Here is a 12,732-nt window from a genome sequence, read left to right as displayed (position 1 = left end):
ATTTCCAGTAACATTTAGCTCTTAAAAATATCATGAATGAGATAATGTTTGTGATCAATTCTGAGCTCTTTGGAGAAAAGTACGAGAGAAACTTAAGACATCATCATTTAGAGTCTAAAGAGACCTTAACTTTATCATCATTTGTTGAATTCCTTTCCAAATGAGACATAAGAAAACTGCAGTTTCAGTTGGTGTGTGGTTCTGGGCTTCTTAAGTTGTACAACAGTTACTTCCTACCAGTGAGACAGGGTCTCCTTGCTACTTCTGAGTTTGCTGGACATTATTTTCAAACTATGAAAAAGAATTTCATGACAAAAGATAATCTGGACCAAAAATCTAAAGGACCTAAATTAGTGGTCCCTAATGATTTACCTGTAAGTAACTCTTATTCATGTATATCAAAATTACTTTTGTAGTTTCAGAAACCAAACTTCTTTAATCAGAACATTTGGAAAGCTTATCATAATGTATTTTTAAACTCAAAATTGCAATTTTCAGGTAAATTTGAATCATCTTTCTTACATCTTGGATTTCCTACTATGACCATCATGCCTATTAGAGGCAATATTGGATAAGTAGTTAGCACAAACATATCAATTCTTTTACGAATATTGTATATATGTATACCTCCCAAACAAGGAATTTTAAATATATCCAATTGCACATTCAAGCACTTTAACAAAGTTATATCTATGATTCATAGCACCAACAATAACTGGTATCTAACAACTTAAAAATTCTGAAGAAATTACAAAGATAAAGATGAATATCTGATCTCTTCTATTCCCTGTTTCAAAACTGCCTGAAAAGATAATCAAGGTCTATTTTCCAACCTACACAGCAACTTCATGGTGTAAAAAAATAACAATTCCCTACCATAAAAGGCAATGTAATATATACCATCAGATATAGCTGATATATAGGTTGGTTCTGCTAAACTGCTTTTTCCCTATTTCTTTAAAAAAAAGTTTTGTTACAAGGGATGGCTTGCTAAGTAGGAAAAAGGAGAAAGAATTATCTGGAAATAATATAACAACAGAAGGCACTAATTAAAATTTAAAAACAAAAAAAAAACGAAGCAGCATACGAAGCAGGTGATACTAAAATAATTCCACTTATTTTATAAAAATTTTAAGGAAGCCATGTGGTACCCTGGCAAGAACAGACATAGTAGGGATGTCTGTGGTTGTCACTGGGTTCTGGGCTCAGTTTCTCCATCCATAAAATAAGCGAACTGAACTAGATAACCTCTAAGATCACTTCCATCTCTTATAGCCTATGATTACATTATCAGAAATAATTCCACCACTATAACTAAAAAAGTTCACTCTCAGATCAATTTAACTTTGTTACCTTGGCATTTCATTGAAAAGAATTATGGGGAACATAAGAATCGTCATCCTAGGTCACCCAGTTCTGTTGTGGGGCAGCATGGATCTCCTTCCCTATCATGTCAATCTTAAAAAAAAAAATGAGAGTACCCTCCCTAAATCCTAGTTTTCTTTAACCTGTTGTGGCTCTAGTAATCACAAATGTATCTAAAGTTTTTCTTAATCTATAGTTTCATTTGTTTAATCTCTTGAGAGACAAACTGCAATGAAAAGTGCTTTGGTCTTTGAATTGAAAGACTTAAGTTCAAATTTCAGTTTACTGTGTATCATCTGAGGGTATATTCTCATCTGTAAAACAGGGCTACAAGACCTATCCTCATAGAGCTATTGATAAAAGTGCTTTGTGAACCTTAAAGTGATATATAAATATGAGTTATTTTTATTATTGAGGTAGCTAAGTCTATATACTAGGATCAGAGACCTGAAGAAACACTCATTTGAAGTGTTTCACCTAAATTCTCATTTGGAGAACAGACAGACATCTGAAGTAGTTTTTAAGTTCTCAGGAAAGTATCTGTATGACCACTAAGTAAATATTTGTAAGAGGCAAATTACATGTCCACCTCATATAAACAAAATGAATAAATATGTTGTTGAAGCACAGGTATTATCAGCAAACATGCTTTGTTTTTAAATCATCAGATAAATCATACCCCTACCTTCAAGGGAAATACCTGACACAGCAGTGCCGCAACCCACAGTTTATTTACAACTGAAATGTGCCCTGTCAATCACGAACGTTATGCTTCTGACGCTCAGAAATCAGTATTTAGCAATGATTTCTTACACATAAAGTAAAAACTGCTTTAGAGTATGTGGGAAAAATACATGCAGATACCTTCTACTCAGAGAACCATATCAAGAAAACACTTGGTACAGACAAATGAAACAAGGAAATTACAGGCATTTGGATTACAAGGTAAACTATTCATTAAAATTGCCAAATAAACAAAAACTAAAGAAAGTAATCCATCCTACTCTCCATTAAAGTTCCTTAGGAAAAAACAGGTTTACTAGGCAAACAAATTGTTGAAGTAGAGCCACTCAACTCAGTTTTTAATCAATCTCTTCATCTTCCTTTTTACATAAAAAAAACTCCTTCCCATTGTAAAAGAACATTCCCACCCTCACAACTAGATAGCACAGCTTGCTGCACTCATTTTTTTCCAGAGACAAGAAAACTCAAGTTATATCATACGTAATTAAAAGAAATATTTAGTGCAAATGTGCAAATCACAGAGAGAACAAGTTTCAAAATCTTTTGCTTTCTTTCTCTTCCTAGGCAGTGATTCCTCGCTGGATATTAAATGTTATCTCTTGGAGGAAAAGGCTCAAGACATAAGAAATCAACTTACCTGTGGTCAGGTTTCCCAGTCTGCACCCCACTGCCTGAACATGAGGGAGGCATGTCAAGGTTCTGAACTCTGAGAATGTGGCTGTCTCCCAAACATACTCCTGACAGTCAACAACTGACTAAAAAGAACTGCTCCCCTTCAGTTCTTTTTCAGTTTGGTAACACAATAAGGAATGAGCATAAACTGCCAAAGCCAATCAAATAGCAAACAGGTGGATTGTGATCCATTACATTTCTGTATCTTCAGAAAAAAAAAGAATTACACTGGTAATTTCTCTCTGCCATATACACACAAAGAGGATATATTCAAGTCAATCACCATTTATTAAGCACCTACCAAGTGCAAGGCGTTAGCAATACAAAGAAGTAAGCTTAATAAGCTTGCATTCTGCTGGGGGTACACAACTTTACAAAGATATGGAGGGAAGAAAGAAAATTATTAAAAACTAGTAGGATCACAAAAGAGTTTCCTGTAGAAGGTGACATATGAGTTGATCTTGAACGGAGGCTAAGGATGCTGAGGTGGAAGTGAAGTACATTCCAAGCACAAGGAAGAGCCTGCGCAAAGGCAAAAAAAAGGGGGGGGGGGGGAGTGGCAGCCTGCCTGAGTTCAGGGCCCTGCAAATAGGGCAGCTCACTGGAAGGCAGAGTATATGATGGGGAGAAATGGGAAAAAAAATGAGAAAGGTAGGTCAAAGCAAGATCACCAAGGTTGGTAAATGTTAATCCTAGGAGCAACAGCACCACTGAAAATTCTTAAGTAGGCAAGTGCCACGGTCAGACCTGTACTTCAGCAAATTATTTTGCCAAAACCAGAAGAGCAATTTATGTAAGACTATAAAGACAAACAACTTTGAAAGATTAAGGATTTGGATTAATGCAATGACCAATCACAACTCCAGAAGACTGATAATGAAGGCAGCTGCCCACCTCCTGACAGAGAGATGATGGACTCAGGATGCAAAAGGAGAAACATACTTTTGACCATGGGCTAGATGAGAATGTGTTTTGCTTGATTAGGCATGTTTGTTACAAGGGTTTTGTTTTTCTTTTTTCCCCAAGGAGGGAAATGGAGTTAGGAGGGAGAAAAAATGAATTTTTATTCATTAAAAATTTTTTTTAATGTTTTGGCAGCTATATGGATGATGGATTAAGGAAAGAAAAAACTAGAAGCCAGGAGATAAATGAAGAGTAATTACAATATTTTAGGGGAGAATATAAAGGCCTGAACTAGGGAGGTGACCATATGAGTGAAGAAAGAGGAACAGATGTGAAGGATGTTGTAGAGCTAGAATCAAGTAGGTTTGAAAACTGATGGACTATGACAAAGGTAACAGAGAAGTCAGGGTGACTCTGATATAACCAACCTGGGAAACTGGATAGCTGGTAGTGTCATCAACATAAATAAGTCTGGGAAAAAGAAAACATTTAGAGAAGGAAGATAACATACAAATGTTAGTGGAGAAATCTTACAAGTTTCAAAAATGTCAAGAAAATAATTCTGATATAACCAAAGTCAACCAATCAGCACTACAAGGTGGATAAATGCATTCCTCTCATGTGAACCAGGAAAAACTGAGTCTTACAGTAAAATAACTAAAAACACAAGCAATCTCTTCAGAGATGTATTAACTCAGAAACATTTTCAAAAAAGAAGGAAAGAAACAGAACCAAGGGAGTAAATTTGATTAATCTGAATACAGGAAGGGAATCAAACCAATAGGAATCTAGAGCTATGATAGAACACCAAAAACCTAACCTTCAGGCTGCACTGTAATGATGAATACCATATGAAGGGTTTGATTACAAGAACTAAGAATATGCACTGCTTTGGTAGCAATATGAAAATACCAACCATCACAAATGGGGAGCCAATTTAGTGTACTTTGCTTGCCACTCTCTCGTTAAAAGTCACCCTATAGAATGAGAAAGATAACTAGCCTGAAGTAAGAAACCTAAAAAGCTAACACCTAACAAGCTGATTTAAGGAAAAGATAAGATTCTGCATGATCCTCATAAAGCTAAGGATCTTTTTTTGTCAAAATAGAACCAAAAAAAAAATCAAAGCTTGAATTCTCAAAATAGAGGTATGCATACAATAGTACTTCTTTCTTATGAAACTTAGAAAAAATTGAGACTAGAGTTCTGTTACTTCTAATATACTGATAAAGAAGTATTCTGCTTAAGAAACTTCAGCTCTCAAATAAACAATTATTTAGGATTCTCTTAGTTTAAATTAAAACAAGAAGTTGCATATATTTCATGATAACCAAATTTAGTTTTTGAAAGTACAAGAAATTAATTCAATATTAATATCCCTTATGACCTGTCTAACTTTTATCTGGAGACACTTTTTATCATGTTTCCCCAAAACAAACAGAGGTTGGGACATCAAGGCTGTTCCAACTTTATCTCACCCAGGAACTATACCGAAAGAAGCAAATCAAAATATAAAAACAACTGCATTTTTACACATTACTTAGACCAATTAAGTGTTCAAAGCATCTTTTTGGATAGTTACTATAGCCAATTAGCTATGGCAAATTTTTTGCCTAACAATTGGTTGCCAGCTATTGACTAAAGTGTTTTAAAATGTCAAGCAACCAACAAAGGAACAGTGCAATAAATTTAGACTTTAACACAGCCTAGTTGATTTTTCTAAGCTCAACCTAAAAGGACTACGACAGGATGTGTGCTCAGGTGTCCTTCCTCTTCTGTGGTAGAGTACAGTGGACAGCACAATCTCCTCACTCCACGTCCCCCGTTCTCTCCATTACAGTACACTCCATTCAGTCTAAAGGCTAGTTTTCACCACATCACTGACCAGAGCTAGGACACAGTCTACCTCTAGTCCCGCTTTCTTTTCCATGGTGGCCCAGAGGGCCTTGCTGCAGGAGCCAGGGACGTATCTCCAGTGAGTCACTGGCAACACTAAGTACACAGGACTCAAATGACTCACACCAAATAGAGCACAAAATCAATAGATGGCGGCATTACTTTTAACAAAGGGCCTAACAAAACAAAGGCATAATTCATTCAAAACATTACTAAATAACTACTTTGTGATTAATATTTGGGCAACATATAATGAAATATAATACATGATCCCAGCCTTCAAAGAATCTACAATCTGGTAAAGGAAATAAGGACATAAGATATGGTATAGTATAGAAAAAAAAACCAGGTTTGGGGATTAGGCAAAGAGACAGTTTGCCCATAACCAAACAGGGTAATGATGGAAATACTGATCATAATGGGAAGTCTAAGAGAAAATCACTGGGCTGTCATAGTTGCTACTATTTTAATGATATCCTTCACAATCCTAGCTTATGAAAGCCTAGAAAAAAACTCAGAAATTATGTTTTCCACCTTGCCACTTGCTAACCACTCATAAAGCAAGGTCTGGAATAATTTTCTTTCAAGAAATACCCATTATGTCTGTCTATAAACAGCACAAAAACAATGCTGTGATTATTCTAATTAAATGTAATAAAATTCTCCAAAAGCCCCGTTTTTCAATGCATGTTCATTACAGGAACTTCAATGACTTGAAGAAAGTATTATTTAAACCTTTCCAATTCACAGATATTTTCATTCAATATGCTAGCTGTACTCGGTGTGCAGAGATTAAAGTAACATCACCATACAGAGAGTGAACTGCCACTAGTTATCAGTGGTGAACACAAGAGAATTACTCAACATGATATTTGAGATTGTTCTGTTTTTCAAGTTTTTGTGAAGGGGGTAGTCAAGACTGAGTGATTGGCTCTGTATTTCCATTTTTCTACATTCTCTGCCATTCCAATAATGGTTAAAAAGCCAAACTAAAAAAAAAAAGCTTTGTAAAAGTTATTATCCCTTGAAAGCAGGTGCCACACAAATATAAAAAGGAATAATCAAATATACAAAGAACACATTCACACAATTGTGTGATAAAAATGAAGTTAATATGAAATTATTACTGTAATTTGGAACTAATCATTGTAATAGTTGGGGGAGGGGAGAAAAGAGAGAAGGGAAACTAAGGGAACAATAAGAAAAGACCTAAAGCAATGCCACCTCTCTGCACCACAAGATCCAGTCTCTCACTTCTCAAAAAGTTTGAAACTTCCGATCACCTTACTAGAAGTGGTCAAACCCTGGGAAAAAAAAGTTCATTCTACTACATCTCAGAAAACAACCAAATGTAATAATTTATAAATGGAAAACCTCTTTCTAGTAGCCTACTTGAGAAACCAAATTCCAAATGGTGAATATATAGGATAAGAACTAAGAAGGGGAAGGGACTAGTAGGAATATCCTTGTCCCAGCAAACCAGATATTTCTGTTGGCTGGTTTGGAGTCTCTTCTCCCAATCAGAATAGAAAAGATGCCACCTTTCCCATGGTCAAAGAGAGAAGTATGCAATAGCCTATTTTTTTCTACTACACCTTCCCCTTTTTAATGAGCTTCAATAATTTCACCACTAGATGCCCTTAATTATTTCAGGAGCAGATTCTTAACTAGTTTGTACATGGACTCCAGCAGTCTGATAAAAACTATGGACCCCTTTCTCAGAATGTTTTTCAAATGAGAAACTAATTATATTGAAACACAGTGTGTTGATAAGCAAAATAGGCTCTTAGCACTTAGTTCAACCAAGCGCCCTTGAAGTGTTTGGCTTTTTGTTTCCCTTGAGTAATGCGGTGTATTTCATTGAGTTTTACTAGGTGCTAAGCCCCAGGCCCAAACCCCTATTAGGTGCTAAGCCTATGTGGGTGTGAAGCTCCCAGGGTACTAAGGGGAGATACTAACTCAAAAGCCAATCATAGGAGCCTAAGTTCTGGTCATTCAAATGATGTTTGATGACGTCTGAAATACTATAAAAAGAGAAGACAGAGCCATTTGTGCAGGGGCTCTCACTCACGGTGGTGCTAATGTGGAGACTCGGGAAGCTGTAGTTAAGAGCCCTCCAGCTTGTAACCCAGATGCTGAGACTTTGTTAAACTCTGGTAACTATGTATTGAGATTTGAATCAGACAAGGTCTGTCTGTCGATGTTTGCACTTTGTTTGTATTTTGCTCTGAAGTTCAGGGTACTGGTTTTTTCCCCTGAACTAACTGAATGATATTTGTATGATGAATTAAAATAAGCTTGTCAACCCCTTAACATTGCTTTCCTTACTAAAGCAGATCAAAAGAACCTGTGCTTTTGCAGCACAGTGGTAGCGTTCTTGTTGTTGGGCTTGTGTTGGTCTTTCACCCCCATAACAGCTGCCAGCGGGATTGTTAAATCACACAGTTAACAAAATATTTAAAAGTCAAATTTATGGACTCCAGGTTAAGAACCCCCTACTTTAGGGAATGAACCTATAGTTAGCAAGAATCTCTCTTTTACAGTTTATGATGTCATCCCCATTGCTTCAATCAAGCAATAATTTTATCCCTCTCTTAAGAAAACATTGATTCTGAGCTAGTGATAGCTACATGGTCTCTTTTTTGCCATCTAAATTTCTGTGCCTGAAGAAAACTGAAAGATGTTTTCATTTGTGGGCACTGTTATTTTCCCAAAGAAAAACATATGCAAGCAGTCTTGCAATCATATAAATTTCAAACAATAAATTTGTCAGAACACCTGTCTAATTCAAGATATAGAAAAGCTAACCAGTCTTTCCGATGACTTTGGAAAAGACTCAATCTTTTCAAGGATTGGCATTTATTTTTAAGATTTAGTTTGTGAGTACCAACAACTAACCACTCCTAACTGACAATATAAAGATTTTCTTGACAAACACTGCTAATTCAAGAGAGAATGAGATGAACACGTAAAGTTAAAAAAAATCAACATTACATCTTGAACTTTGAACACTGGAAGTAATAAGACTTAAATCAGAGTGATAGGGAACAAGGCCGGGGAAATGAAGTACGAATTTAACCAATTCTGTTATGTCTGCCAGAACAAATGCTCCTGAGTCTCTTCCATTAGGTCAATACTTTAAGAGTCAAAGTATACATTTAGAACCAAGATAGCTGCTCGAGAAATGCCCCTGCAGTTGTGTTGTTCTTATAAAAATAATGGAAAGTATATTTCCTTAGCTACCCCAAAGATCAAGAATTTTTAAAGCATGGAAAGTTAGCATACATGAGAAACTACAGTTTTGGGGAGACAAGTTCAGTGTAAAAGTCTTTTTTGACATTCAATGAAGGGTAGAAGTAACAATTTTTTCATTCATAGGAAATTCTAAGATTTCCAAACTTAAAAACTAGAGTATGGGTTTTCAAATGATATCAGAGAAATACTTCTTTGCTGGTAACCTGTCTGAAGTCCAAACTAGATGCATAAAATCATTCAGCATCTTTATAACCCCAATGTCTTTTCTTCCTTGTAATGCAACTCCACCTACAGATACAGGTATTCCTTGGGCAGAAAGTAGATATATTCCAGAAAATCAGGCTGCAAGGTAAGTTTCTGTAAAGCAAATCCATTTTTCCCATTGATTTATATAGCAAAATTAAATTTAAGTTACTAAATATAAAATCTAATGAACTGAACTGAAAACATTTTACAAGAAAAAAACTGGTAGTCAGGCCAAGGATATGTTGAGTGTTTTAGTACTAAAAGCGCTTTTTGTAGCATTTTCCCTTTTCCAAATTTCTCCCAAGCATAGGGATCACCAGACACCAGACAACATATGCCCGAACTAGCTTCCTTTCACTCTCTGCCTACATATTCGCAATGTCTAATAATGTAAGGCTGCAATATCAGATGTTCCCAAAAATGGTTACTTCTGACACGATATACTAAACTGAAAATTCCTAAATTATAAACTGTGGGTTATGTAAATTGAATTAATGCTTTCTTTTTAACAATTACGCAAATTCCAAGTTCTGTCAAGTGATTACATTTAAAACAAGACATCTGTAATGTTGGATTAAAAAAAAACTTGTCTACTATAGAGTCCTATAATATTAGTTATCAAGGTAATGGAAGTTTAGATTGACTAAATTAAGGTCTGTTTAACCCAGCCCACTTGGCATTTGCAATTTTTATTGTCCTCTTCATAAAAAAGGTGCTACCTAATTTTTAACCATTTTTGATACAGTAAATGTTATCAAGTTATACTTTAAGTTCAACTTACAGCCATGTGACATCTTGAAAGAAAATAAAATAAGTTATATACATGAATATGTTTATATTTATATATAAAAGTCAATAAGTTATATATGTATATATATGTAAATATATATAACGGGATTACAGAGATATGGGATTGTACAAAGCTCTACAATTCATAAAAGGAACCACTAGTTTTTAAAAGTCTCTCTGGAAAGCTGGAACCTCACCTTGATGTAGTTTAACAGAGATTTTTATATGGCAAATTACTCTATAATCTTTTGAGAAACAGGGAATAAGTATATTAGGCTTTGAAATTTACTTATAAAAATAATTAGGTGTTTAGAAGTTTAATGAACTGTGTGGTTCCTATACATACTTTTGAAAAAAGTCAAACCTACTCCAAAGTTATAATATTACATCCTAAGGTTTAGATAAGAACTTAGACTGCTTTAAATGTTGTCAGAGACAAATATTTACAACACTAAGTTTATATTTTACTTTCACAGAATCTCATTAGACACGGATGATGCATAAATAGGTCAAGGATGGACAATTCTTTTGGGAACAAAGAAGCCCAACTACCACTAAACCAGGCTGATATTTGAGGGAATACACCATATGAACCAACAAAGGTTCCTGGCCATAGTATTTGTGATTTCTTGAAAGGGATTAATAAGTTACACTACTGAGTAGCAGTATAGTCAAGGATTTTCATATGCTGAAGCACAAGTGCACATAGAAAAAACCCTCACCTGAGCTATAATCTTTTAGCTGCAAGTCTTTCACAGGAATCCCATCAGAAGTCCGAAAAGCATTAAGAATCTGCAAAAAGAAATCATGGGTATGAATAAAATCATGATGATGATTTATCCAACAAATGTTCAAAGGATGTGAACAAAGTTCTCAAAAGAAGAATTGCAAACTATTAACAACTACATCTAAGATTTTTCTAAATCACTGACAATAGAATCGTAGAATATTCAGAGATGGACAGAACCTCGGAGTCCAATTCCCTCATTTAGTATGAGAGCTAAGGTTCAGAGGGTTACATGATCTGTCCCACCTCATAGAGATAGGCAGGCAGTGTCTGAGGTAGATCCTCCAGGTTCCAAGACCAGCCCTTTCCTCACTAGAGTATGAAGGCTGTGAAGAGCAAAACAACTCTTGACATTTCACCCTGCACCCAGAAAACTAGTAAAAGTGACAAAAGATGGAAACAACAATTATTAGACACAGCAGAAGAAAGATATATTAATATCCTTTTTGTGAGGCTATGAATTAGTTCTACCATTCTTGAAAACAATTTAGAATTATTTAGAAAGTGATTAAAAATGCCCATACCCTTTAACCCTGAGATATTCCTGCCAGGCAAATATATACCCAAAGGGGCCAAAGACAGAAAGGTATCAAATACACCAAAGGATTCATAGCAGGATTTTTTGTGGTAACACAGAAGTGGAAATAAAGTAGATGCCCAATCAGCTGAGGAATGCTACACAATTTATGGTATACAACTATAATGCAATGTTACTGTACTATAAAAAAAACAACGAACATAAAGAATTCAGAGGAATAGGAAGATTTACATGAACTGATGAAGAGTATTTAAATAAAACCAGCAATAAAACAAACACGGACCACAACAATGTAAACAAAAGGAATAAAACAAAAGTGACTTGTTTAAATATAATGACCAAACCTGGGTGTGTAGAAGAGTTGAGAAAATGAATCTCCTGACTTCTGACCAAGGTGGCAGACCATTAAGTTTTATACATCTACCATAGCAAAACCCTAAAGTTTGTACCCAACTAAATTCTAATCAAGAGAAACTACAGAAAGGGACTTCTTCCACCCCAGAAATGAGAAAAATGGGTCTACTGACACAAATGTAGAGTAGCCTACAAATATGACCACAGATGGGCCAATGAAATATGTATACAGCCTACAAGGCTCTATATCGAGAGGAAGCAAAAGCAGAGGGCTCCTCTTAGAAAGACCCAGGATGATTCAGAAAGTAGCAGGATAGGGACCTTGAAAGTTGCAGATACTGGAAATGAGCAGTGCTCAGAGAGACAGCCCAGGTCAAGGGGCCCCTAACACTCTATCCAGAAATGCCAGAGAGGGCTCGAAAGCTCCAACACTCTGAAACACAGAGATCTAAAGAGAGGCCTAACACCAGGAGCTGGAGATCAGCACAGGAACTCAGGAGGCCTAGGGGAAGACCAGGTAGAGTCAACTACTTCATCGTAAAATATAGCATGAGGGTAAGGGGTGGCCCTGGCACAAACCCCCAACTCAGAAGCTAAAGCTTGAGAGATAAGTAAATTAAAGAAAACACTAAACAGCATCCAAAGTTATTGCAAATCTAAAAATGCCCCAAAAGGAGAAAAATTCTATAATGACTACAAGCAGAAGCACAAGAAAAAAAATTGATTTCTACAGAGCTTACATGAATACTCCGAAGAAATGAAGAGATAAAAAATGAAATCAAAGCTACAGAAGAAAGAATTGGAAGAATAAATAGTGTAAGGGAGGATGTGGTAAACCTTACCCTAGAAATGGAATCACTGAAAACTAAAATAGGCCAAATAAATCAATGACATTCTGACACAAGAAAAAACAAAATCGAAAGACTGAAAAAAAAAATTGAAGAAAATATGAGATATCTGACATGAAAAACAACTGCCTGAAAAACATGTCAAGGAGATAATTTTTAAAACACTGAGCTCCATGAAAACTATGATTGAAAACTAAATATTTTTTTTAAAACTGATGACCATGTTTCAAGAAATCATAAATCCAAACAGCCCAGATCTATTAGAACAAGAAAGCAAAGTGAAGGTAGAAGGGATACACCAATCATCTCCTGAAAGAAGCCTCAGGGACAAGTCC

At 35.5% G+C, this 12,732-nt stretch overlaps 1 protein-coding gene across 4 annotated transcripts in view; it reads right to left on the bottom strand.

The window, feature by feature from the left end:
* Positions 1 to 12,732, bottom strand: part of RBM6 (RNA binding motif protein 6) — a 102,144-nt gene that overhangs the window by 71,654 nt on the left and 17,758 nt on the right. For all 4 annotated transcript variants that reach the window (XM_036737715.1, XM_036737717.1, XM_036737714.1 and 1 more), the window contains exon 5: positions 10,593 to 10,662. In XM_036737715.1, coding sequence (XP_036593610.1) covers positions 10,593 to 10,662 — 70 coding nt within the window. The remainder of the gene's footprint in view (positions 1 to 10,592; positions 10,663 to 12,732) is intronic.

This window comes from Trichosurus vulpecula, chromosome 9 (genome assembly GCF_011100635.1).
Source record: "Trichosurus vulpecula isolate mTriVul1 chromosome 9, mTriVul1.pri, whole genome shotgun sequence".
NCBI classification, from domain to species: Eukaryota; Metazoa; Chordata; class Mammalia; order Diprotodontia; family Phalangeridae; genus Trichosurus; species Trichosurus vulpecula.
Note: the sequence above shows the minus strand (reverse complement) of the source record. Positions and strands in the feature narration are given on the sequence as shown.